This window comes from Suillus paluster (assembly GCF_016628075.1).
Source record: "Suillus paluster strain FC165 chromosome Unknown EDB91scaffold_27, whole genome shotgun sequence".
NCBI lineage: Eukaryota > Fungi > Basidiomycota > Agaricomycetes > Boletales > Suillaceae > Suillus > Suillus paluster.
Genome location: NW_024537587.1, coordinates 201,820 through 227,578, shown reverse-complemented (window position 1 = coordinate 227,578; position 25,759 = coordinate 201,820). Strand labels below are relative to the sequence as shown.

Below are 25,759 nucleotides of genomic sequence, written 5' to 3'. Positions count from 1 at the left end.
TTTTAGAATAACTGTTCTCTGGCTACCGGTTATGTTCTCTCCATTTGCTTACTGATCTGTCCGTTCTGCACTTCATTTCCGACTTCATTCTTGATCCGTTGTACACTTACTAATAGACTTTCCATATGCTTCAGGCATAGCTTTTACTTTGCTGACTGATTACTTACATGATATCTACAGTATATAAACTCCTGTAATACTCCGGTACCTCCTCAGTTTGAATATCATCTTAGTTCCTGCTCATTTCTGCTTCTCCAGACTTGAGTCTGATCTCTTGTCCACCTCCGAGTCTTAGGGTTAATCCTTAAGACTATAACTCCGGCTCTACCTTAGGGTAGTCTATCTCTGTTCCATTTCTACTCCGGACTTGTCCATAGTAGTCTTACTCTATTTGTCCCTAGCCTTCCGGAGTTCTGCCGAACTCCCCTACATCTGACCACCGGACTTACCCGGACTTCCGTCGGACTTCCCCTCTGCCTCTCAGAAATTAAGGGCACGTACTTGGGTAAGGGCCACAGCGCACAAGCTGAAGCCAAAGCCCTTTGAGTTACCTTTCCCTTGAGCATGACCTTAACCAGCACAGACCTTAACAGTTTACCTGTGCTAATGCCTAGTATGGATGGGGTCCGGAGGTTGGTGCAGATGATTGATGACTGTCTAGAGGGGTCTGTATGCAGGATATGACACATTATTGTAACAAGTCAAACAAGTGGACATGTGTAAGTGGTGACTGGTCATATTAACACATCAAAAGGGAATGACAGTTTTTTTTTCTTTTTTTGGGCATTATCATTATTTAGAAAAATTGTTGTGTTGTAAGGAAGTGGTGAAAAAAATACTAATTGTGTTTCAGGGACTGGTTGAAGACTGTAATTATCTCAAATTATGCTGAGCAAGTTTTTCCTGATAGGCTGAAGCAGTTGGGACTCGTGAGAAAGATTCTGTGAGCGGGTGTAGAGCGGATTCCTTGAAACTAATATTGGAGTCACTGGCGAAATGTCATGATTACCCACCTGCAACATCCGCTCAAATCCCTACTTCAAACTAATCTGCCACAAACAGTCACTAGCCCCACAGTTGTACCTCTAGCACGACCCTAGCAGATGTAGACCAACTGGCAGGAACATTGTATTGTCCAGTGCTACTTGGACCCGGTCTGATGTGAGAACAGTTGCATATTTCCTGCATGCACTCAGATACCACAAAAGCCTAACACAAAAGACTCGGGTCGAGCCAGAGTGAGTCGTCGAAGGATGGAAGGCCTAGCTGGGTATTACAATAAAGCAATCATAATTTACACGACTCCATCTTGTTATTTGATGAACTTTGCCATGAATTTTCTGCGTTCGAGACAGTCAGACACGACACAGCAAGAAAAGACGTATCGGACGCACTTGTGAAATTCTGTCCGTAGCAGGTCGTTGACGAATTGTCCAGATTTGTCTTTCTGATTTGCTGCCTGGTTTTTAAATATCAAGTCTGAACCGAACAATGTAAGCAGAGGACGAATGGTAAAAGAACCAGTGGCTTACCATCATCCCATCTCCGTTTCACGGAGAATGTCCCTGGTACAGTTGTATTGACACCGGGTGACTGCCCTAATGCTGCAGCAAGATTCAATAGAGGATTTGAGGTGGCTATCTCAGCTTCTCGTGCCACTGCAGCAGTCGCATTCTGTTCCCGCTCTAGACGGGCTTTCTCTTCTGCGCGCTCCTTCTTAATCTTCTCCAACTCACGCATCAACTCAGCGGTCTCATCTTCCTCGTCCGACTCTTCTTCACTGTAATTTTTGCTGTCAAGGAGCAGTCAATGACGGGGTCCGGAAGGATGCTCACCTTTCCTCGTCCCGCTCTTCCCCGTTTTCCTGCCCTCCAGACTGAACTCCCTCCTCTTTCTCATCGTCGTCGTCATCGTCCTTGTCCAGCTCCAGAGCTTCCTGCAATAGCTTCCTCCTCTTGTTGGCCTCATCCTCTGCTGTGCCATCCGTCGCGTTTCCGTTTGTGAGAGGTAGGTGGTGGTTTCCCCTCTGCTTTTCGCTTCTTGTTCCGTGCTTCTTCCTCCGCTGCTATTAGCTCTGTGCGCAAGTCTCTCCGTGCGACGTCACCGACAGATGTTTGTCCAGCCTGCCTGTCACATAGTAAGTTTCACAACTTAAAGACAGTAAGCATGGATAGTACCGGAATTTGAGCTTCGTGTGAGCTGCCATGTCTCGGACAGAGAACTGGCGAGAACCGCCTTTAACATCGCGAGCTTGGGCAGGATCCCAGGTCGGTCTATGTGCTGTGGACATTGTAGTGAAGGTCGACGGAGTATGTTAAGTTAGCTTCAACTGAAAGCATCAACGGCGTGTCGGCACCGTAACTCAAAGTTTGAATGCCGACTTCAACTCCGATAAAACCTGGTGCGGATCAATCTCCGCGACCTTACTCGCCGAGAGTCTGCCGACTTTGCAGTTATCGATATAAATTTCAGACTTAGGATTTCGATTACTACTTATATGTAAGGATGCTCGTATGCAGCCTCTACTTACGGTTTCTTGACGCTCTCATCTCACCACCATAGACAGATATGTCTGCTGTGCGGTCCAGCTTCTCTGACCCTCCATCAGATGCAGAGGATGAAGAGGTCGATCAGGATGGAGTGACCATGCATGGCCTTGCAGACGCGCTCGAAGTCTATATGGGTTACCTTCCATCATTTCGTGCACACTTGCGGGATACCAGAGCCCACCTTGTTGGGTCTATCCCCTTTTATGATGGCACCGGTCTCATTCCTTCAACCGAGTCTACGCCCGCACCACATACTAACCAAGATGATGGTCTTTCTCCTCCTGAACAGGTAGAAGGGGATCCTGAGCTACCACTACGTGAATCAAATCCAACGGTCTGGAGCTCCTCACTCTCTTCTTGGTCCCAATCAGAGGTAGACGTGTTCTTCCACGCTGTATCGGTCTACTCTCGCTGGCGGCCGGACTTAATCGCAGATGCCTTAAAGACTAAAGGCGAGATCGAAGTTGTAGAGTTCCTCGTTACTCTGGACTCTTGCGCTCGTTCTCGCGCCACCGAGACCAAGACCGATCAGGACAGCCGTGACATTGTGTCGACGGCGCCTGCCGCGATTGAAGTCTCGGATGAATGGGTGGCGGCAGAAGAGACTATGGCTACCGCTCTTGTCATCGAAGAGGATCACGGGGAAATTGAAGAACTTGAGGCGCTGAGGAGAAAGAGAGTCAGGGAGGCAAGGGCAGATATGATCCCGAGAGGGAAGAGGAGGCGTGTCACGGCAGGAATTGGCGAGGACGAACTCATGGCGAGTGAGGATTCGGAGAGGGATGTTTTCGAGCATGAGATTGTGAGCGTTGAGGTCGTTGCGGGGAAAGCTCTCTTCGAAAAATGGCATGCGCGTAAGATCGCCGCTTGGGAACGAGATGATCTGCTTAAGAAGCTGGAGGATATGCATTTGCAAGTCTTGGATGCAATTCTGCGCGAGGATGAGGAGGCACAGAAAGGGAAGAGTCTGAGCCGCGAAGGGAGTGCTGATGTGATCTCGCAGGATCCAGAGACCGAAATGGACCTGACAGCACTCTCTCCCACATCTCGCCGACGCCTTACGAAGCGACTTTACATGCGGCGAAAGCGCGCGCAGCTCCGAGGCGAAGATGTGGCACCAGTGGGCCTAGCAAGAATGAAGCCTGGGAGGAAGGGAAAAGAAAAGGTGGCTAGAGTGGTGGAGGAGACCGAGAAAGAGAAGTTGTCCTCTGGCAAGAAAGGCAGGAGAATGACAATGACTCCGGATCTCACTGAACCTGACCCCGAAGCTGATGACGATGACCTTGGGGACGCGGGCGAGGCGACCACCAAGAAGCGTATCAACGTCGGTGGAAAAACGCGTTACCAAAAAATCAGGTCCGAATTCGAACATGCTGGGATCAATGCATCCTACCTGAGTAAACACGGTATGGATCTCTTCCATCTTGGGCGTTTGGGAAAGCTTGTTGGGTTCGTCTTGATCGAATCCCGTTGCTATTTTCTCATTTATTATGGTTCAGGATATACAAATCGTTCGAACAATATCCAGAGGATGATGTTGGCGCCACCTACATCTCCACGGAGTTGATACGGTACCTTCAAGCATTGGTAGTGTCGTTCACAACGGATGTCATCCACCGCGCAACCATGTGGAAGGAACAGGCTGACGAGCTCAAGGGCCAGAAAAAGGTTTGGAAGAGCGCGCTGCACCAGGTAGACATTATTCAATTCCTGTTCCCAGTCAACTTATCCGCGTCCTTGTATCCGTCAGATAAATCAACCAGCTGTTGAGCATGCATTGAAGACAACTGGTGTGAGGAGCTTGAATCGGCAGGAGCACTTCTCAAAGCTTCTTGATAACTGCGATTTACTCCCGGACACACGGAAGCGCAAGCAAAAATCTAGCCACCCTGCGGGTGCGGAGGATGAGCGAGCGAGCGCTTCGGGACATTCTCCCGACGCCCAGAGCTATGACATTGAACTTTCGCCTCATCGTACAATATACACCCCTGCATTACTTGCCCCCGCCTCGTTCGATATTGGTTTTGTGGACACTTTCTTCCCGGGTTACGATGCATGTTTCCCATCGAAAACCCGGATCAGTGTGGATTCACACGAGATGGAGGACTCCTTGCTCTTGGATGAGACAGACGAGGAGGCTCTTAAAGATGAGTTGCGGGAAGATGAGATGTTGGATCAGGCTGACGCGGAAGCTGGTAAGAAAGTTGAGGAGCAGCTATGGGCTGAAGTCGAGAGAGAAGAGGGAGACGATGCCAGTGTAGCGTCCGAGAGGTAATATTTGAATGTGGATAATAAACCCTATAGCTACCTCATCACTTTACATAGCTGCTTAATACTTATTGGATGGGGTATCATTGATGCTTGTGATAATATATTCATGGCGATACACACTGTATATCGGATCCGCTCATTCAAGAGGAAACGAGGTCGTTGGGTCGCATCTGTGAAATTGCACCGCGCATCGTTGTAACATAATGCACTTATGGCACTCAGTTGTAGCTGTGCAGTGATTTCCCATAATAATTGATGATGATATCAATCGAGTCTAAGACCAAGTAGTATTCGCGCAAGTATGCGTGAATGAACTTGACGGCGGAGACAATAAAGAGGGCAGTGGGAGTAGCACCACGTTTTTTCAGCCCGCTTGTCACTCTGCGACTGCGACCCAGCTCGCGGTTGAAAGTCGATATAATTGGGAATAACGCTAGTAAGTATCGTCGTCATCAACCATAATCACCTTCAATCTCCATCCTTGCCAATCATCGTCCGGCTCGTCATCAGCCCATTCAAGGTCTTCATCACCAGGATCTCCTGCAACCCCAATCGCCTTGTGATCAACAAGGTCGTCGACGCCACCTAGTATATCAACTTCTTCATCTTCCTGGCGTTTTTTCCGCGCTGCAAGCTCAGCTTCATTCTCCTAGTCCTCGTGAGTAAACGGGGGGATTATGAACGGAAAGTACGGCTTACAATGTCAAATTCTGATTCTCCTTCCTCATACATCACATTCTCATCTGCTTCTTCGAAACCTCCAGCAAATGCACCCCACCGCTCTGGAGAGGGACAATGCCAAATGAGCACAGAACCTTGGTTAGTTGTTGAGGCAAGCCGAGAAGCTTGTGGATGCCACTGAAATTATGATGAATGCAAGAACCAGTAACATGACAGAGCAGACGTACATGGATGTCAATAAGAGGTTCTCTACCGCCGTCCAAGGCGGTCGCAAATTGACCATCATTTGAAATATCCCAGATGTAGATTTTGTGCGTCGCCGGATCCGCCGCACCTGTCCTCGCACAAATGGCGTAAGTCAAGTCGATAATGCTGAGATAGCCATTTACCTCCGGCAAGCCACTCTCCGTCAGGGCTATAAGACATAGCGTGCCACGAGACCTTGCTGATGGGATCGTTGAATCTATGCGTAGGCTCCAGTTCTGTTTCTAAAATCGCGCTTTCGGCGCCAACACCGGGTGAGGGATAAGTGGGGAGGATGAACTGTCTAATGGTGCGATCCGAGGAGTTAGTAGCAAAGCGGCTGAAGAAGGAAGCGTAAACAGAATGAATAAATGGGATAACAGGTCACCTACCGCCCCATTTTCGCAAATTCCAGACTCTTCATGCTACCGGCACCCGCTATACGATGCCGCGCAACCATCTATAATGCAATCAGATCTGTGTTACCCTGTTAGGCTGGGATTCCTTACAGTTTTGGTTCTGCTATTGAATACAAGTACGTTTCCGGTGGAAGTTCCGATAAATACGTGCCTGCCAGACGGATCAAATCGCGCAGTAGTCATAATGGAACTAAGTTCCAACGTCAGCGCACTTCGTAAAGGAGAAATCAATTCAGATACCGTGCACGTTCGTCGTCGCCTTCACTTAAGGCTTCGCACAGCTCCACTCTCGCTCTGTGCTCCTTGCGTGAATCAACCACGTAAGCCTCACCCGTGCTGAGCAGCGCAAGCACTATGCGACTACGCTTGCATCTATCGTCAACGTATGAGAATAGAAAGACAGACCCGATACGCACCTGTTTCTTGGATGGAAATATGCGCTAACGACCGGTGCATCAAATCGTATCGTGGTGCAACGTAGTGGAGGATCCACCGGAGAAGCTAGATCCCAGATAATTACGTTCCAGTCTTTGGACGACGTTAGGATATAGCGCGAATTCCGCGACCAGCTAGATACGATCAATTAACACGAGAGAGGAAAAATGCAGCGTCACTCACTCGACGCTGGTTACAGCCTTGACGTGACCCTCACACCACCGTATGGCAGCGCGGGTATCGAGATCCCAAATAGCGGCTGAGCCATCTGACCGGCCTGCCGCAACGAATTTGCCAGTTGGGTCGAAACGAGCAAAAGATGCACCAGAGACCAGGGAAGTTTGTACAGCAGTCGGGTGCGTAACGGTAAATGGGTCTTAGTTTGATAGCTCAGTACACATTATCGAAAACGCTGCACAAGCGTACTGAGTAAGGAAGCGTTCATGTTTGATTTTGACCAAACGATAGTTTCGAGTTGGCTTCGAGCTCTGAGTGGTATTTGAGCAGGAAAGAGTTGTAGGTCGGTCACGCACTGAAGCCACGTCGCGTACTTCGATCACCGACAGCGATGAGCTCTTCCAAACTTTCCAATATCCTCGAGGCTCTTTCAATCCCTCAAGAATTCTCCCGCTTTGACAAGCTTACAGATGAACAAATCCTTGCTCAACTCATCAGGTGGAAAACCGATGTTTGTGCTAACCTCACAAGTCTTCGCGATCTGCTCGCAATGCAGAATGGCATTAAAAGCCTACCGGTCGACGAGCAGGCAGATATTGCTGCATGCATAGCCGCATTTGATGGTCCTGGTGAATGGATCGCAGATGATTCTTCGTCTCTCGCACTATGTATGACCCCTTTATGACTAGATTGACGGTGTCTAACTATCGTTATAGCCATCCTCGACCCGCTTACTAGAACCATACATCCCTCCTCTGGTGCTAACACGTATCCTGGCGCATCACCTCAAACCAGCTTTCGCTGCCAATCCGCATCCGCGCCTTAACCTGCAGACGGGGCGGAAGCTACATCAGCCAGCGGATACGCAAGACGCGTATGAGGGACAGGTATGGAAGACGCGTATCGGTACTGGAAATGTCCTTGGATGGTGTCTACGAAACATCGATGTACGTGTAGCAGATGATTAAAGCCCAAAAACTTACGTCTGACTTCAACCGCGCAGGCCGGCACGTATGAATCCGTCTGGCACCTGATTCTCCCTCCAGTGATGACTTTCCTCGATGATTTCGAAGCATCTTACAAACTGCGGGGAGTTCAGCTCGTGTCCGACTTGCTTTCTCGCGTTCCTCCAGAACTTCTCAAGCGCACCGGGGTTGACGGTCTCTTATTCACTGTACGTCATGATTATATCCAAATTAATGCGATGCACCCTATCCTTCCCCTTTCTTGATGGCGCATAAATTTCAGCCTCGAATGCTGATACTATTTAATACAGTCTTTAAGTGGTACATTCAACCACCTGCGCGATCCGCTCACCCCAGATCTGATTCGCGCCGCCGTTCCTACCACTCTGCACCTGATTGACCTCGCCTCACCACCCTCACCGGCACCGCTTCCACCAACACCTGCATTTTCCTCAGACCGCACCATGACGTCCTCCCGCGCAAATCCGGCCACACGATACGAACATCTATCCACACTCCTCGGTTCCTGCCTTATTGGCACCGTCTTCCTATATGCATATACTGATCCTGAGGCCATTCTCGCGGCGACTGACATGCTTCCGCCCGTACTTACTCATATCGGAATAGGCGCTACCAGGTGGCTCAAGGTATGCCTTTACAAAGCCACTTTCAGCACACCTGAATAACTTGCAGCGACTGGCCATTCTAGGCATTAATTCCACAGTTAACCCATGTTCTTCTCCCGCCAGCCGTTCCTTCCCCCCACCCATACGCATGACGCCAATTTGAAGCTTAAGGTGTCTTCTCATCCGTGCACTATGTACTTGCATTGAAACCTGTGCCCCCCGAATATATCTATGGAAATGCAATATCATTGATGCAATTGGACGTGCATGGGCAGTTGCCATGGACATTGAACGTGAAGGTCATACTCAGTTTGCAGATGGTACAGGTAGGTAATTTACCCTTGGTTGTGGTCTTTCGTAACTAGTGTTTATTCAGATGCAAGTGACCTGGCACTGGAATATAAAGTTCTCCTTCAAATGACTTGTGTTAAGCTGGCAGAAGCATGTCCCAGTATCATTCAGGTACGACATTTACTCGCCTATCTTATTTGTGATTCTCAGTCAGTAAATCCATATCCAGGAAGAATATCAACAACTCTTGACATTTGATTCTGCGCTCTTTGGTGACCTTGTTGGCAGCTCTTCAGTTGCGTCAGACTGACTCGGGCATAGTCCTCAATCTTTATTGGAGCAACTTGTTGTACGTAAATTACTATAGATCAACATGTGTCAGTAATCCAGTGGCCGATAAGTAGGTACACGACAGAAAACAAAGATGTGACTGCGTGAAAATGCATGAAGTGGATGAAAATCAGCCAGGATCAACTCCGCACAGCACGTTTAGTCCACGCAACAGCAATATCGCTCAAAACCCAACCTACTACACGCACAATACCGGGCCGATTCGGCGATGCCAGATCTACATAGAATTCGTTTGATGCCTCATTTCCGGCAGGAAGTAAAGGGTTTGGCAGTGCATGGGTTAAATAATCACGACGCAAGTCTGCACGTGGACGAGGCTGCAGAACGGCGTGGTCGTGTGGGGGTGGGGCACGCATTGGTACCATAAAATGTACATGACAAGATGTAACTGGCTGAGATGGGATGTATGTTCAAGTGATGTTGAAGAGACAGGGAAATGCTTGAACGGAGTTCCGGAGCTCAGCGATCCCAGGTTGTTGCAGCGGATTGCGTAGGAGCACTTTCCCAGTTGCTCCTCAAAAAGGGCGAGTGGTTAGATGGGCGACCTGTGTTTCCAAAAAAGGACGAGGGTGGTTGTGAGGCCGCATTAGCCTGAGAGGCTTGTAGATAAAATGGATCTGTGGTCGTAAATATAGTCTGCGATTCGACTGGCGCGCCGACAATCGCGATAGGCGTAGGCGCGGGGGTTTGTGCACCCTTCAAGCCTGTGTATCCCCAAATAAAGGTTTTTGGAGACTGAGGGGAAGAGGGCACGATCATGTCCTCGACCATGCGTTCCTCATCCAGCTCGTCTACGTCACACCATCCCTCGTCTATGCTTGATCGACGGGTATGCGAACAAACGATACTATTGCCGCGCTTCCTCTGTGCGAGTTCTACGGGCATATAGCCTGCAGGCCACGAGATAGATGCGGAAGGGGTGCGCGTTGTGGGGGTCGTGCAGTGCTGCACGTGTGCGGGGTCACGCCTACTTGCGTTTGCATTCTGAGCAGTTGCATACGAGTAGGACGAGCTAGAAGATGCACACGACGGCGAAATTTGATGCGCAAATAGCGTCTGCGCGAGCTGCGCCTGAATCATGACGTGGTCAGATAAGCAATTGTGGGGAAGGGGGAATAAGGTTTATGCTTATACGTACCTGGAGAGCTGCAAGGTCGATCGCCTCTTGACCAATGTGATTTGCATTGAGTGAGGCTACGAGGTCGTCAACGGACATGCTCATTGTGAACTTCGCCTTTGAGCTAGTGGCGGAAGGCAACGGAGGAGAGACGAGCAGAGCCGTCATGCAGAGCCTTGTCAGGAGTATAAATCATTAATTAGAAACCACGTGTCACCATCCCCATATTGGGCTATCCAGTCTTTCGGAGTCTTCCGGCAACCTTCCGGTCCGTTTTTCTTTAACTATCCGGTACGGGGACCGTACCAGTCAATAAACGCTTGAACTCGCACTCTACGCATGGCGAGATCACGCAGACATCATGTAGATGCATGTACAGCTGCGTATCCTCTGGCAGGAATGTTTCGTGGGACCACTTTCCTTTGCAGGAAAATTCTCGCATCACGCCAAGTCAATTGACGTAGACGCGTTCGTTCTTTTCTTGTCCGGAGTTAGACGTACGGGAAATTAATCTTCTCTTGTGAACTATGCTCGGCGGGCACTCAACCTTAGTACCACGCCACTGGTGCTGTGCTGGGTACGTCGTTTCTCATTTTTGCGTACATACTCATACACACGGTTCTCATGTACTACCACCGCTAGGTTTTCATTTGGACTCATAATGCATCTCGAACCCCCAGGAACTGACAAACACTATTCCCCGCGGACTCCCGTCGTGTTTGTTCTTGGCGGTCCCTTTGGTTTGCATCATCCTGTGCGTCTATCTACAGATTTATAAGGGCCAGATTTCAAGCGTTGCCTAATTGCCTCGACTACCGGCGGCTGACCGCAGCTTCCTGCTCCTGGTGTTCTGAGCAGAAACACGGACCGTCTTCCTTATCCCACTTTGTACACAGTATCCCCTCGCATTCCGTTCGCCTTGCAAAAAACGTGCACCACTGAATTCGTCACGAAATTACGACACTACGTTCTGATTGTTTCCAGCGGAACCACTCTGGCCGGCGCCGAAGCTCAATTAGGCCCCTGACCGCTATCTCTACAGCCTAATTCAGTATCGTAGATCCTATTGAGCACCGAAGAAATCATCCAAGTAAGTATCAACTATCGTACGTTCTCATGTGATGAAGAACACTTTATCGTCGTAAACGTAGTATAGGACCTGTCTACTTAATAAGTTTTGCCTCGGATTATCACATGTCAGGCCTTCAGGGTCAAGGGATGTGAGATATGTATGTATGTAGTAGCCGTGCGGAGCCCGACTCAGGGCATTATTGGCCGAGCCACAAGGATAAGTAAAAGGTGGCAGTTGAGGTGACAGCTGCCCGCAGGTACATGTAAGAACATACAATCAATCAGTCCTCGATTAGCTCGCGAGGAGCGCCAAGCGTGCCTCCTTGGAACCGGGAAGAACGTCCACATCGAGTGAACAACACCCCCTGATTACTCATTTCTAGCTCCTTCAACTGCGCGATAAATCCCGCTCTCGGACACACTGCAGGCCTCGCGCGCACGAGCAGTCTAAGCGCATCCTTCAGCGACATAGAGCATCTCGAGATAAGGTAGGCTGCGATGATCGTTGGAGAGCGAGATACCCCCGCGACACAGTGGACAAGAACCTTTCCTCCACTGTTCCTAGCATCAGAAATGACCTGGTTGGCTCTATCGATGACCGTGTAAATAGATGACATATCCTTATCCAAGAGTTGCAGGCGGAGGTATTGGACATGAGGATGGTTAGGACAAACAGGCGCCCTGCCGATGCTGATAATGTGCGTAATGCCGGTTGAATCAATGAAAGATCTCGACGCAGACGTGTAAGGTCCGAGGAAAATGTAAGGTGGAACTACCGATACTCCAGCATCCCTTTTTCTGGGCCTCCGCACAGACTGCTCAGTCATTTTGAGGATGATAGAGGTGGTGAGACGGTGAGACGGTAAGTTACCGAGGAAGCATCTCGAAAGGAAACCCGTATGTAATCGAAGTCAGTGACGGGCCGCTCAGCGGTGTGAAGGTGGCCAGAACGTCATACATTGACAACAGAATCATAAAGGATTAATCATTTCCCAACGCAAAACGAGCTGAATATTCCGCCTAAGACTTCCTCGACGCCAACATCTAGTCCAGAAACAGAACCAATCGCCCGAGCTGCATACCGCAAGGACTCCGCAGCGATGTCAACTTGCGAAGGAGCTGTGAAGTCGAGCAGACATCGGTATGATGCACCAGGAAATATATTGGATGTACTCACGGAAGGTGATGAACTCCTCCAAATGCATGACAGCTTGTTCGAGGAAATCCCTATGGCGAGCATGCGTAATGAGCGGGCTTGCGCAATCGATACCATCGGTGTATCTGGCAAAAAAGGTTAGGATGTCCGTTGAACCGGTAGATGTTGGACATTTGTGAATAAAGAACCTTGTTCGTAAAACCTCCGCGAGACCATCTAGAAAGGATTGGGTGCCCTCGGACGTGCGAAGACTCACTGTCCAGAATTGGGGTCGTTTGTTGTCGTAGTCGTCTACAGACTCCGTAAAAGTGAGGGACTGCTTGCGAGGAAGGCTCGTGATAGTGTCAGACTTGTTCAATAAGAAAAGGGTATCTGGTTTCAAGTGGCTCTTAACCTCATCCGGGATTCGAACCTGCCCATTGTCCAGAGAGGATGATACATCAGGAAGGGATAGAACACAAAGAGACAAATCAGCCTCTTTCACACTGAGCCAACTGTTGAGAAGAAAATTCGGTATGGTGTTATATGACTTGTACGCACGCGTTGCCTGCACGACCCACCCCCGCTTGCTCTATAGTGTCCACCGTTTCTCGCAGGCCAGCAGTGTCGCTAAGAACGACGGGAAAACCTCCGATATCCAAGGTCAGAGTCAGCACATCCCGTGTAGTTCCCGGAATAGGTGACGTAATGGCCGCATCACGCTGGGCTACAGTGAAGGGTTCGAATCCGGATCTCAAAGTGTATCAAGTACGTACCAAGAAAATTGAATAAGCTACTCTTGCCAGCATTCGGAGGTCCGAATATTGCGAGTTTGATTCCTGAGCGCAGAATCTCCCCACGGCGGTTGTCATCCAGGTGAGAACGAATGCAGTTGATGATATTCAATGCACGGACATGAGCTAATACCATTTCAGACAAAAATGTGACTGGGACTGTAAAGGACCTGCCTTCTCTAATCATCGCCTCCTGGCCGAGTTCGTCCACATCCTCTCCAAAATCAATAAAACCTTCGACAAAAACTAGGCATTCCAGTATCTGCGACCTGAGTGCTTCATATAGCGCTCTTGCAGTCCCCTAGGAATATTCGGGGTAAGCTCTAAAAATAGGCAGCAATGACCCCTACCTCTGCTCCACCAACGGCAACCCTTCTTTGAGCTTCTGTTTCAGCATCTATTAAGTCGCGTAGGCCCTCGACTTGGGTAAGATCAAGTCGGCCACCCTCAAAGGCACGTCTCGTAAACTCGCCCGGGGCAGCAGGTCGACAGTATGGTAGTTTCGCAAGCGCACGTAACACTGCGGAAAGTACTGCACGCCCAGAGTGGATGTGAAGTTCGAGAGTATCTTCCGTGGTAAATGATTTTGGACCTAATACACAATAAAATAACCTCTACCTATAGGGGAAAAAAGAACTCACCCTTGAAGAAGACAGTCAAGCTGTCATCGAGTTTCTCTTCGGTCTCTGGATCGACAACATGTCTGCGCTGGAGCATCCATGGAGTCGGTGTATCTCCAGACTTTGTTTTGCGCGTCACTCGTCGCCAAACTTCAAGGGCGTCAGGTCCCGAAACCCGGATGACAGCAATACCTGCTTTTCCAGGAGGTGTGGAGAGCGCGTATATAGTTCTACGCTGCGCGTCAGAGAGCGCGGTCCCAGACTTCGCGGGGAGAGTACGACTGGTAGCATCAAACCGCGAATATGATCTGCTGAGGCGGTGTGATTTGCAGTTCCAGGGGGAATTTCTATGTAGAACGATTGATGTAAAGTTTGGGATCAGCAGGGAGGAATTTTCCCGAAATTGTCTCCGTTGTACGCGTGAATCCTTTACAGCTTTTTGAATGGTACTGGCTCGCCATAGCCGCAACATTCACTGCCCTCGAGTTCTAGCTCGCCGCCAGTCGCGACCAGTATGACGGCTTAGACGCGTGCTAAGTACAAAGACTTATCGTAATTTCTCACGACTACAGCTTGCCCTTACCACTCATCGCTGAGCACATTCGTCCAAGATCTAGCTAAATCGTCTACTCCCGCACTTATCCTACCCGCTTTTGAACTCGATATTACCTAGTTGAATCAGACGTCATGGGTCAAACACGTTCGTATTTTCCCCTGATGCATTCGTCTTTCACTTACCCCGCGATGAACAGCATCACAGTTTATGGAGGACATGCAGAAGCGGTCCAACTGTGCGTTCTACGTGCCAAATCACATCTACTCTCTTGGATGTCCATTTAATCATGCTGTGCAGTCACATCCGCTGAGCTGGAAAGATTGAAGAAACGCTTCATGAAACTGGACAGGTGCGTTTACAGCACATCATTGCTACCAATCTCACGATGCATATACAGTGACGGTTCAGGCTCCATAGATCGCGAAGAATTCCTGCAAATACCGCAAATAGCTACCAACCCATTGGCTTCAAGGATGATTGCAATCTTTGACGAAGAGTGCGTTGACAGATTTCTGGTGGCTGCTCGGCTGTCTCATACGATTTAAATCTTCCGCAGTGGAGGAGGCACTGTAGACTTCCAAGAATTTGTGGGCGGGTTGAGCGCGTTTAGTAGTCGAGGAGGGCGAGAAGAGAAGCTACGATGTGCGTCTCCAATTTTGGTCCATCAACATGGTCTCACTTCTGGATAAAGTTGCATTCAAGGTTTATGACGTGGATCGAGATGGTTTCATTTCCAATGGAGAGCTGTTCCTGGTATTGAAAATGATGGTTGGGAACAATCTCAAGGTCTGCATGCGCTTATCCAATGATTCTGGATAACCTTTCAATATATTCTTTGAAACAGGATCAGCAACTACAGCAGATCGTCGACAAGACAATCATGGAAGGCGATCTAGATCGTGATGGGAAACTCAGCTTCGAGGAGTTCGCCCAGATGGTGTCAAACACGGTTGGAGAATTTTTTTTTACTCGCTTCACTGCTGGTGCTGATTTTTATACCCCTAGGACATTGTGAAGCAGATGACGCTTGAAGACCTTTTCTGACAACTTCGTCACCGACGGATATTCGCGTCCCCTCATACCTCGCTGTGCACTTGTTGTTCATCATGCTCGTCTGTTGCATCATTATCCATCCATCATATAGTGGCAACTTACATGTAGTATCGCCTTTTGTTGTAGAGTATAAGTCTCAGTCTCAGAATACCATACCACGATCACAATCACGGTACGTGAAAGCAACTGGGAACTAGAAAATAGGACAAATGACACTGGTCTGAACCTTGTGCATATGTATCTCACTCATCAATAGAGTAAATAAGAGTCCGAGCGTGGATAAAATCTTAAATAAAAGTTCAAGGAATAAAACCCGTAAATGAAGTTTCTAATATTCACTTTCAGGCTACCGTCTGCACCCTGGAATATTTTGATTAGCCTGATCAGGTGAGCTGCTAGTTATAACGAAGCACTTACTGGATGAACCATGTCTGATCAGAAGTGACACAATTCCCGCCATGAGCATTCTGTTGAGACTGACAGTTAAATGCGACATATTCAACGACGTTAGCCTGCATATCTGAGAGTCAGACACTGAAATTAAGCACATCTCATGAGAAACCTTACCCAGTTCGTTCTGCAGTACGTTTCGGTATAGCTGGCCTGGTTCACGAAGAATGTCTCGCAAGTGGCGTACTGCATATAGAGAGTGGTTGCAGTCTACTTCAAAGCATCAGGGTAGGTCCTCAAGAGGCCATGTTTAACATACTGTGATATTAAAAAGTGCACCTGCAAACCACATGCGTCAGAAGAAAACCGAAAGGGAGAGATACACGAGCACTACTCACCGATGTTCTGACTATCATACAAGAGAGCATCGGAGATGACTTGGCAATCGTAAGGGTCTGGACCACCACCAGATGGAGTAAAGCAGTTGGTGGTACCTTGAACGTAATGAACCCAGTTTAGAGAGTCAAGCAAGCAAGTGTAGGAAAGCGACGCACAGGTATCGGCGCAGACATTCGTCTGGCGCGCTTCAAGACCGCGCTTTTGAATGGTATTTGAGCAGCCTAATGTCTCAACCTTGACATCTGAGTTTTCCCCGATGAAAGAAGATGAGATGACGGCCTTGTTCTCGCATGTAAACGCTAGATGGAGTCAGGTGCATCAACGTCTATCTGCAATCGCCTTAGGACGGTTACGTACAGGAAGCTTGAACTGCGACAGCAGCAAAAACAGCAGCGATGGCGAACTGAAGGAACTGCATGACAAGATTGAATAAAATGAAGTTAGAAGCTGAGCACGACCGACGAGTTCTTATATCTTAACCAGCGTCAGTCTTTTCTGGTGAATTCTCAGTATGGGGTAGCAAGCCCGCGCGATATCATGAGGCTTAGATCAAAGACGAACGACTGACTCGCGTCCTTCTATGGTCTGCCTAGGAGAGGCAGCAATGAGCGGAACTCGCTTTTGACTCCTGTGGCGGCATTTTGATGCCACACGGTGGTGTCTGACCGGAAACATCTCAATGCATTGTTTTCGGATCTTGGCCAGCAAATCCCACCTCATCGAATGGGGACAGTCCAAGACATTTGTGTCCCCCGCTGATGGCGGCGTCCATGTGATTGTTCAGGGCTACTTTGAATATTCTGATAGATGGACTCACCATACATGGTGCACGGTGCCAGCATGATACGCCCTCATAGAAACGAGACACCTTGTGACCTACACCCTTGTGAGACCTCAGCTGAAAATTTGCGTATTAAATCTTGATAGTGGTGTGGATGAGCAAATCAGTATCCAAAGCAAGTTATATCGGGCTTGGACCAGAAATAATACGTAAAGGCGTCCTTAGATCAATGACAGTGGAATGCAAACAGTCAGCCCGGCTCAGCAAGGCCTGAGGATATTATCAGTTATAACAACATCTGGACGATAAACTTGGCGAGGTTGACGATATTTTCATAATGATATCAAGACGAAGGATACTCACGACGGCAACTCACTTAGCCTCTGTGCAAGCCACTATATTACACCAAAGTACTGCGGACAAAAGACCCACTTTAAAAAGAATTATCATAGAGGTTGAATTCGTGCTGAGGTGCATATGTCTTTTTACTCTTCATCCGCTCTCGATGAGTCCGGGCTGGTTTGGATAGTTACAAGTTCAATCGAGGAGTGCAGAGGTTCAGAATCCCTGGCGAAACGCCCCCTCATGTTGAGTAGGAGACGGTTGCAGAGCAAGGATGGTAAAGCCATAGACCATCTATCAGATTATCTTAGATATGGTTCTAGCGCACAGGGAGACAGACCCACGGCATGAAAAGGTCAATGTAATCAGGAAATCGTGCCCAAACAACGGTTGATGCTACGAGTTCCATGAATATTCTGTAGATGAATGATCAGCTGTGCAGCAACCTAGAAGCTGACAGACATACACGAGAAAGTATAATAAACTTGAGTGGCCATCAGCATTTCTCATCACTGCAAAGATAACTACCAACCTATCACGGGCCAGAAACATTGCAAGTTCACTGCGTGCTTGTCGGTCCAGCAAAACTTTCTTGAGGACGAGTATACAAATGATGGGTTCGATAACCAGCGCTGGTGTCCAAAAGATAGCAGAGAGAGGGGCAAGACCCTCAAAGACACAACCCACTGGGGTAGAGACTACCGGAAATCCTGACAGAAGTTCATTAGGTTACATCTAGATTCTACAATGAAACGCCAAACTCACTTTCCACGCGGGCGATTGTCACGCCGATGAGAAGCGCCATTGCTGTGATCTCAATTATACTCAAGCCAATCATCCAAAAGAAGACCCTGCGACTTCGGCCATAAATTGCCCACGCCTTGAAGGATGTTAGCTGTCGACTTTTCGTATGAAGTTGCAGGACTCCCTCTAAGCTGCAGGATTGCTGAAACAAATAAGGTTCAATGGGGGACAGCTATGCACAGGCTGTACACTCACTTTGAACAGAGATCGTCATAAGGAGTGCGCTGTCGAATCATGAGCAATATAGCAAGAAGACTCGAGTGATCCACGACTTACATGATATTATTGCATAGCATGTAAGTGACACAGCTAGGCCAAGAGAAGAAATCAACCCCATGAATTTCATAGTAACATGAACATACGTCTTAATGAATCATTAGCATAGGACGGCGAAAGGGTGTGTCAGAAGAATTACTTTGGATGACGCCACGTTAGTTGGGCTTAGTTGTACTTGAATGCTAGTCAACAGAGCCACCAATGGTAAAAATTCCCTGCTTACTGATGTCGAAAATAAGCCATGACGCTGGAAGCCAGCGGTTCTAGGGAGCACATTAGCGCACAGTACATTTTTCTCTGTCATGCTAACTCACGAAGTGATAGAGATATGTCACCCAACTTGTCCTTTTCATCCAAATAAGATCAACCTGCCAACTCGTACATTAACAGCTACCGTGGATGCAATCAGATGGACAGTGTACCTCGTCCTCGATGGTAATAACTACCAGAAATGAGAGTGAGCACGTAAAATCACCGAGCAAAAAATTCTTACTGTGTTCATAAATGAGAAGTCCCAGCGCTCCAGCTTGCGATTGTTTGCCAATGTTCACTGACGCGGATACTCATCAGTAAAACGCCCAAAAATGAGTCATACATCACCAACAAGCTCGCCGAGCGGACTGTGAAATCACGATCGTGTCCAACATGAATGGCTGAAAAAAATCCTGGCATGCCATGAAGCTGAACCAGCTTAAGCTTTAAGACTCGATACGCGATAAACAAAGGCTCAGCACGCGACGCAAACATATGTGGTCACTGCTGCATCATGCCGTTCGGGATCGCAGCCTCAATCCGGTTGGATGCAATATAGTAAAGGGTAAAACGATCCGATTACGTAGTGGGTTCTGGAGTTCTCGCTCCAGACGTCAAAGTTGCCGGCAGGTAAATCTTGAAGCGTGACTAATATTGTTCGTGTCGAGTCCTCGAGGTTTCACCGGCAATGCTCGGGACAGTGCTTTCAACATACAAAACATGACTTGGCGAGAACGGAGAAGTGTCCGCCGGAGATTCTGCTGAAGTTGGCTGTGCGAGCTTTGAAGCGTACCCGATACTTGCTGAGCGTCCTTGCAGCGGCCCATCGAAAAACTGACATGCGTCCCGGACCCTGACCAGGGCCGTGACTTATGTAAGCACATGCTGAGAATCAATTATCTCAGGTCTTGTAAGTTAGGCGGGGACTTTGCAAACGTTCTGATAAATTTTCGAGGGGGTAGATACGAGTAGCAGGCGCAGGGTGCCGTTGATTAGCACCGCTTCAACGATAATGAGGTCCCCGGAACTTCCGCCACTACTCATTACCAATTACCACTTTACTTTTTTACCCTCCTGTTGCGATTCACGATAAGCAAGCGCAGCAAGGTCATTGACCGAGAAATATCCTTACTGGCTCGCTCTCGCTGACATCCATGTCGTCATCCCGTTCTCTTTTCAGAATAGCGGAATCCATATCCATTGTACTTTCATCTCCCGCAGACTCCGAAGAACGTCCGGGTATAGGGCAACGCCATGCGCTTATCTTTGAATCCTCGCCACCTGTGACGAGAATTTCATGCTGTGTTGTTGGTAAGCACAAAATATCGCTGGACCAAGTGGACGTACATTTTCATCCCAGAAGACTGAACGGACCACTCCAGTGTGCCCACTAGCCCATACTGAATTTATTGTCCATAGCGCAGATGAGTCTGTTACATTCGAGCTTGAGAGGAGGGCCACGTCTCCCCTACGCGAGGATGTTACATCAGAGGACAACGCCATGATATGCCATATACTCATTCGAACCAACAAATACAGCGAGGTTACTGTCAGATCGTTTTGTATTTTGACACGTTATAAGATAGTGAGAACATACCTCATTTGACCAGCAACTGAATGTTTCCATATCGCTGGCAGCCCAGACACGATTAGTCGACGAGCAGCAGATCCATCCTGCTTGGGATATGCTACAACCCCAGCTCCCGACATTCAGAACCGCTTCATCTTCATCGTCTTCCGCAGAATTTGATGTGCTAACCAGACCATCGGTGGAATCTGATAGCAGGATCTGTCCAGACGTTGGAGATGGACTATTTTTTAGAGAGTGCAGTGCAGTAATGTCGTCTAAATGTGTCGAGCCGTGAACACGGAGTGGTACAGCTGGCTTTCGAGGGTCCCTTCGATTTCGTTTTGAATTCCACAGTCTATGCAAAGAAAAGTAGGACCTACCAGTAAAGTATGAACGCATCCTTCCTGTAGATCTATCCTGATACGAAAATGTGATTTTGGGTTTACGTAGGGCTAGACAGTGTCAGTTGCTCCGTAATAAACTCGCTTTTCCAAAAGAAAATGTGATTTTGGGTCATTAGCCGGTGTCACAGATTCACACGCATTCTTGTCTCTTGTCATCGTTACTATCACTGACACCCTTTTTCAAAACTTTTCAATGTTTGATGCGTAGCGCACTCGTCAAGAGGGTTTTTCCCCCCGTTTCTTGACAAACCTGTAGGAAATATCGTGCTCTATTACACCCGGGTGAAATCTGATTTTTTTGTGATGATGTTCGAGTGTCGGAAGGATTCCGGTTGTGCGATGTCAGTTTGGCAGGCCTGACTGGCTACGCTTTTTCAAAATCCGTCACAGCAATGTCACACTGGAGTTTTATGACTCCGCAAGGGCACACTCGGCAGAAGTTTGAATCTCGATATCTGAACTTGTTGGAGTGAAGGAACCCAAATTTTCAAATTGTGCATGTACATTATATAGACCAGCTATTCACAGTAAGTAAATTGAAATGTAGTGTGTGCATTAAGTGGATAGGATATGATACTAGTATAGAATGAAAGTGAGTATGTTCTTGAAAGTGTATAATCAAAGACCGGATGTATGATATGTACCTGATACAGATTAAACTCACAATCCAGGGAATTGCGCTGGTGAGTGATAATAAGGTGGATGATAAAAGGGATCATGTTGAGGAGGCGTGGTCTGATGAGAATGTTCATGATAAGGCATATTAATTGCAGATGTGAGTGGGAGACAGTTTGCTGGATGCTGAAGAGGGTGGTGATGTGCAAGTGTAAGTGGAGGATTTTTTTCATTGTCATTGTGCATGTGAGAAGTGTGGTTATGCAAGCCACTTGGAGACGAGAAAATGAGAAAGCTAGTAAGAATAATCTCAGTTGCTTGATAGGAATTCTGTGTAGTGCAACTATAGTACCTAGTAAGAATACTACTGGTATGTTAGATCATGTATAATAGAAGGGAAAAAAGATAATGTACATCTCAGTTGCTTGATAGGAACTGAGATGTTCGGATGAGAAGGTTTGTTGCTTTATAGTAGTTAGCATAGTGATGTAAGTGATGTAAGAAATTGATCATAGCTAGGAAAAGAATGATACTTTGCATGTACAAATATTGGTCCTGACATCATTGCATCGTCCGTTGCTCATTGCAGTTGCGCTTGCAGTATCATCCTGACAGTCCAGCTGTCATTCCTGGCATCTTGTCCTGACTCCTCTGATCCCAACACTCCCCCTAGAGCGCAATTATTCAAGTTCATCAGAGCCCATAGCTTCTGATGATGAAGGCATGCTAGAGCCTTGGTAAACATGTCAGTGATGTTATCTTCAGTGGGGCAATAGAGTAGCTTGAAGTTGCCACTCTTCACGTGTGCAGGGATGAAGTGGAAATGAAGGTCAATATGTTTTGTTTGGGAGTGAAACTTCTGGTTTGAGGCAAGCATGATGGTGGCTTGATTATTGCAGTACACTGGAGTGGGAAGAGTAGGGGATTCATACAATTCCTTGATGAGAAAATGTAGGTATCTGATCTCTCAGGTGACTGTGGTTAATGCAATGTACTCTGCCTCTGCAGTGGAGAGCATGATAAGTGGCTGCTTTCAGGTGCTCCAGGCTATAGGTTCACGATTGAGCAAAATGACATACCCTGACATTGAATGTTGGTGGGGTTGCAATGCCCAATCAGCATCCACATAGGCTTCTAGGCTGGTGTCAGTGGTCCCTAGTGTTATACCATGGTCCACAGTCCCTTTGAGGTAGTGTAATACATGCTTGGCCTGCTTGCACAGTACACCTGGCCTGGGTTGCGCATGAATTGGGATAGGGTGGCGACAGAGAAACTGATATTAGGGTGCGTGCTGGTGGCTGCATACATTAGTGAGCCTATAGCACGTTGGTAGGGGACTTCATGCATCCCTTGATACTCAGCATGTGTTCCAGCAGACTGGTCAACCAAGAAGACGGCATCCGCATCCATGGGGGCTGATGGCTGCTTTTGTGTCAGTGAGATGGAAAAATTTGAGGATTGTACCTATATAAGCATGCTGCATGAGGGTAATGGTATGTGCCTTGTGGTTGTGCTCAACCTTAAGCCCAAGGAGCCAATTAAGTTCACCTAGGTCCGAGATCTCGAAATGCTTGTGAAGCTGAGACTTGAAACATTGGATGTGGGATAGGTGGTTGGTGGTGATGGCCATGTCATCTACTGATACCATGATGACCATGTGCTCATTGGGAGTGTGCTTGTAGTAGATGGCCTGATCGACCTGCAAACACATGAACCCCAACTTCTCAAATACTCCCACCAATTCTTCTGCCCACTTGAATCCCATCTGTTTCAGGCCTGGTAAACTTCTCCTCAACTTTAGCACCTTTTTCTCCTGTCCCTCCTTCAAATATCCTGGTGGTGTGCACATGAAGATCTCTTCTTTGATGTCCGCATAGAGGTAGGCACTCTTGATATTGACCTGATGGATTTCCCAGTTGTGCTTGGTGGCCATTGTTAGAACTGTTCAGATAGTTGACATATTGGAAATTGGCACAAAGGTATCAAAATAGTTGATGCCATACTGTTGGCACTGCCCGTTAGCTACTAGTCATGCTCAGAGCTTCAATTTTTTGCCATCAGGACCTTGTTTTGTTGCTAAGACATAATGACAAGGAATGAGGTTAGCACGTGGTGGTGCGTCAACAACTTCCCAGGTTCCTAACTTTTCTAACTGACTAATCTCATGGTCAATTGCCTCTTGCCATTCAATGACATCAGGTCTATTCAAGGCCTGCTGGAGAGTAGGTTCGGGCTCTACTGTGGCTGCAGCATATTGATGGGTGAGTGCTTCTTCATCCATCAAATCTAACGCTTCAGGCTGGAAGACCAACAAGGCACTCTCCCCCTGGTTGAGTGTGGTGTAATATCCCGGGGGTGGGTGTACTTGAGTGAGCCTTGGTGCAGGTGGCATTTTGGGTTGTTGAGGGGGTTTTATGGGAGTGGTAGGAGGTTGGGGAGGTGAGATGACTTGAATGCTAGGTGCATTAGTAGTTTGCTTGCCTGTATTTGCATTAATAGGCATGGACTCCCTCTCATTTGAGGCATCCTCACCTACTAAGACCTCAACAGGCATGAACATCACGTTCCACTCAACCAAAACTTGTCATTTGGACAGCCAGTACAGCCAGTATCCCTTGCTCTCATCATCTACACCCATGAAGACCACCTCCTCCGCCCTGGCATCTAGCTTCACTGTGTCTTGGAGATGCACATATATCATTGCACCAAACTCATGAGCGTGTGTCAGGTCAGCTTTCTTATTGTGAAATAGGTCATATGGGGTATGCCCTGGTATTGTGTGCAATTCTAAGTGATTCTTCAACCATGTGGTGTAGTTGATGGCTTCAGCCCATAGGAACTTTGGGAGATTGTGCACCAACAGCATTGCCTGCACTAGGTTGGTTAGGGTACAATTCAGCCGCTCTGTGACACTGTTCTGCTGTGGTGAGTCATGTACTGTCAGCTGCTGCTCAATTCCCTGACTCTTCAGATAGTCATCAAAGTCCCAACTAAGATACTCCCTGCCATGATCTGATCTGACCTTTGCCAGGTGCATGCCCGGATTCTGATGGCTGATCCAGGCCTCATACTCCTTGAAAGCAGCAAGAGCATTGCTCTTGGCTTTGAGGAACACAATCCTCATCTCTTGGCTGAAATCATTGGTGAAGCTGATATAATAGGTGCACCCTCCCAGGCTCTCAGTCCTTGCTGGTCCCCAGAGATCTGTGTGAACAAGCTTAGTGTATCACAGCGCACATCTCACTGTTTCGGCGGGAAACAGCTTTCTAGAGGCCTTGTCATATCCCGTACCTCCGGATCTGGAATTCCGGATCTACTTCATTGAAGTCCAGTCCTCCATCTTACTATTCCACCCAGTGCTCCGCCTTCATCTCCGCACTCACCCCTAACTCCTTTTAGATTAGCTATTGCTCCAGTTACCAGTTATGTCCTATTCCGCTATGCTTACTGATCCGTCCATTCTTACTTCATTTCTGACTTCACTGCTTTGATCTGTTATGCTTAGTAATAGACTTTCCACATGCTTCATACATAGCCCTTACCTTTGCTGACTGATTTACTTACATGATACCTACAGTATATAAACCCCTGTAATACTCTGGAACTCCTCAGTTCGAATATCATCTTAGTTCTGCTCATTCCTGCAATCTCCGGACTTGAGTCTCACCTCTTGTCCACCTCTGAGTCTTAGGGGTTAAACCTTAGGACTACTTCTCCGGCTCTACCTTAGGGTAGTCTAACCCCTGTTCTGTTTCTACTCTGGACTTCTGTAGTAGCCTTACTCCGTCCCCACATAAGTCTTCTGGAGTTCCGCCAAACTCCACCGACTTCTGTCCTCTGGAATTCCCCAGGACTTCCGTCGGACTTCCCCTCTGTCCCCCGGAAATTAAAGGGCACGTACTCGGGTAAGGGGTGCAGCGCACGAGCTGAAGCCGAAGCCCTTTGAGTAACCTCTCCCTTGAGCACTGACCTTAACAGGCCTTCACCTTAACACAGGCATTGCAAAACTTGGGTTGAGAGGTGGAGTCAAGCTCAACACCCTCAATAAGACCCTTTTTAACAGCCTCGGCAACTGTATTCTAGGAGATGTGTCCCAGGACCCAGTGGAGTTTGCAGATGGTGAGTTTGCCCTTTGCAATGTTCATGTACTGCTTTGATTAGGCAGCAATGGTATAGAGACCTTTGACTTGGGGGATAGTGGTGATCATGGTATGCTTGGGCCCTCTCAACAGGATCTTACCAGTTTTTGTCTTCAAAGTGAATGGCTAGACCACCTGCAGTTATGGGGTGAGTGGAGATCAAGGGTGAATGCCATCTTTGGCGCATACAGTGCGTTTGTCACGAATCCCAAACACAAATCATTTTTCATTCCTCAGCTTTCCTCCGGCTACTTCTAGTAATCAAACTGGTCATGTGACTTCACTTCTTGTCACATCTTCACCTCTTCACATATCACCTGTTGTTTCTCCGATTAGTTCCCCTACTCCACGGGCTAGAACTAATCTCGCTTCCCAAAGAAGAACCAGGTCAGATCTTGGGTTTCTATTTAGTTGCCATCTTACTCATTTGCTT

General features: G+C 47.9%; 11 protein-coding genes across 11 annotated transcripts; 3 read left to right on the top strand and 8 right to left on the bottom strand.

Annotated features, from left to right (window-relative positions):
* Positions 1-898: 898 nt before the first annotated feature.
* Positions 899-2,351, bottom strand: EDB91DRAFT_1134285 (Cwf15/Cwc15 cell cycle control protein). Its single transcript, XM_041318771.1, has 6 exons — positions 2,178-2,351; positions 2,100-2,127; positions 1,836-2,026; positions 1,533-1,780; positions 1,395-1,479; positions 899-1,340 (listed from the first exon to the last, which is right to left on the bottom strand). The coding sequence occupies exons 1-6, from the start codon at positions 2,288-2,290 to the stop codon at positions 1,313-1,315; spliced, it is 693 nt and encodes a 230-aa protein (XP_041176995.1). The 5' UTR covers positions 2,291-2,351; the 3' UTR covers positions 899-1,312.
* A 151-nt stretch (positions 2,352-2,502) lies between these two features.
* EDB91DRAFT_1336691 (uncharacterized protein) lies at positions 2,503-4,956 on the top strand. The gene is made up of 3 exons (XM_041325546.1): positions 2,503-3,998; positions 4,049-4,241; positions 4,300-4,956. The coding sequence occupies exons 1-3, from the start codon at positions 2,569-2,571 to the stop codon at positions 4,822-4,824; spliced, it is 2,148 nt and encodes a 715-aa protein (XP_041176994.1). The 5' UTR covers positions 2,503-2,568; the 3' UTR covers positions 4,825-4,956.
* Positions 4,945-7,128, bottom strand: EDB91DRAFT_1134282 (WD40-repeat-containing domain protein). Its single transcript, XM_041318770.1, has 10 exons — positions 7,025-7,128; positions 6,782-6,974; positions 6,580-6,732; positions 6,404-6,523; positions 6,254-6,353; positions 6,137-6,204; positions 5,891-6,084; positions 5,729-5,835; positions 5,520-5,678; positions 4,945-5,469 (listed from the first exon to the last, which is right to left on the bottom strand). The coding sequence occupies exons 1-10, from the start codon at positions 7,041-7,043 to the stop codon at positions 5,254-5,256; spliced, it is 1,329 nt and encodes a 442-aa protein (XP_041176993.1). The 5' UTR covers positions 7,044-7,128; the 3' UTR covers positions 4,945-5,253.
* On the top strand, positions 7,129-8,965 carry EDB91DRAFT_1134278 (uncharacterized protein). The gene is made up of 7 exons (XM_041318769.1): positions 7,129-7,404; positions 7,514-7,722; positions 7,779-7,949; positions 8,052-8,387; positions 8,434-8,692; positions 8,743-8,828; positions 8,887-8,965. The coding sequence occupies exons 1-5, from the start codon at positions 7,167-7,169 to the stop codon at positions 8,527-8,529; spliced, it is 1,050 nt and encodes a 349-aa protein (XP_041176992.1). The 5' UTR covers positions 7,129-7,166; the 3' UTR covers positions 8,530-8,692; positions 8,743-8,828; positions 8,887-8,965.
* A 502-nt stretch (positions 8,966-9,467) lies between these two features.
* EDB91DRAFT_1082259 (uncharacterized protein) lies at positions 9,468-10,466 on the bottom strand (the record flags this gene model as incomplete). Its single annotated transcript, XM_041315473.1, has 3 exons — positions 9,468-10,079; positions 10,147-10,300; positions 10,432-10,466. The coding sequence occupies 3 exons, from the start codon at positions 10,464-10,466 to the stop codon at positions 9,468-9,470; spliced, it is 801 nt and encodes a 266-aa protein (XP_041176991.1).
* A 724-nt stretch (positions 10,467-11,190) lies between these two features.
* On the bottom strand, positions 11,191-12,315 carry EDB91DRAFT_371703 (protein-tyrosine phosphatase-like protein). Its single transcript, XM_041327038.1, has one exon. The coding sequence runs from the start codon at positions 12,021-12,023 to the stop codon at positions 11,478-11,480; it is 546 nt and encodes a 181-aa protein (XP_041176990.1). The 5' UTR covers positions 12,024-12,315; the 3' UTR covers positions 11,191-11,477.
* EDB91DRAFT_371643 (tRNA modification GTPase TrmE) lies at positions 12,079-14,445 on the bottom strand. The gene is made up of 7 exons (XM_041327037.1): positions 13,767-14,445; positions 13,476-13,717; positions 13,300-13,426; positions 13,108-13,251; positions 12,893-13,058; positions 12,374-12,837; positions 12,079-12,315 (listed from the first exon to the last, which is right to left on the bottom strand). Exons 1-7 carry the CDS (start codon positions 14,215-14,217, stop codon positions 12,182-12,184), a joined length of 1,728 nt encoding a protein of 575 aa, XP_041176989.1. The 5' UTR covers positions 14,218-14,445; the 3' UTR covers positions 12,079-12,181.
* On the top strand, positions 14,326-15,474 carry EDB91DRAFT_371502 (uncharacterized protein). Its single transcript, XM_041327036.1, has 8 exons — positions 14,326-14,445; positions 14,498-14,536; positions 14,599-14,650; positions 14,699-14,797; positions 14,858-14,943; positions 14,993-15,087; positions 15,146-15,250; positions 15,307-15,474. The coding sequence occupies exons 1-8, from the start codon at positions 14,433-14,435 to the stop codon at positions 15,343-15,345; spliced, it is 528 nt and encodes a 175-aa protein (XP_041176988.1). The 5' UTR covers positions 14,326-14,432; the 3' UTR covers positions 15,346-15,474.
* A 221-nt stretch (positions 15,475-15,695) lies between these two features.
* EDB91DRAFT_1248642 (uncharacterized protein) lies at positions 15,696-16,561 on the bottom strand (the record flags this gene model as incomplete). The annotated part of the gene is made up of 7 exons (XM_041322961.1): positions 15,696-15,714; positions 15,772-15,866; positions 15,922-16,014; positions 16,064-16,083; positions 16,143-16,238; positions 16,299-16,442; positions 16,501-16,561. The coding sequence occupies 7 exons, from the start codon at positions 16,559-16,561 to the stop codon at positions 15,696-15,698; spliced, it is 528 nt and encodes a 175-aa protein (XP_041176987.1).
* Positions 16,562-17,157: 596 nt separating this feature from the next.
* Positions 17,158-19,451, bottom strand: EDB91DRAFT_1134250 (uncharacterized protein). Its single transcript, XM_041318768.1, is given in 16 exon segments — positions 17,158-17,234; positions 17,288-17,560; positions 17,611-17,682; positions 17,733-17,750; positions 17,799-17,976; positions 18,032-18,146; positions 18,196-18,212; positions 18,266-18,294; positions 18,347-18,379; positions 18,472-18,473; positions 18,486-18,520; positions 18,570-18,609; positions 18,661-18,714; positions 18,769-18,788; positions 18,840-18,896; positions 18,951-19,451. 15 exon segments carry the CDS (start codon positions 19,021-19,023, stop codon positions 17,410-17,412), a joined length of 894 nt encoding a protein of 297 aa, XP_041176986.1. The 5' UTR covers positions 19,024-19,451; the 3' UTR covers positions 17,158-17,234; positions 17,288-17,409.
* Positions 19,452-19,468: 17 nt separating this feature from the next.
* On the bottom strand, positions 19,469-20,565 carry EDB91DRAFT_1283578 (uncharacterized protein; the record flags this gene model as incomplete). Its single annotated transcript, XM_041324762.1, has 5 exons — positions 19,469-19,672; positions 19,731-19,898; positions 19,946-20,066; positions 20,116-20,496; positions 20,549-20,565. Coding segments are annotated over 5 exons (711 nt in total), but the record flags the coding sequence as incomplete, so codon positions are not given.
* Between the last annotated feature and the right edge of the window lie 5,194 nt (positions 20,566-25,759).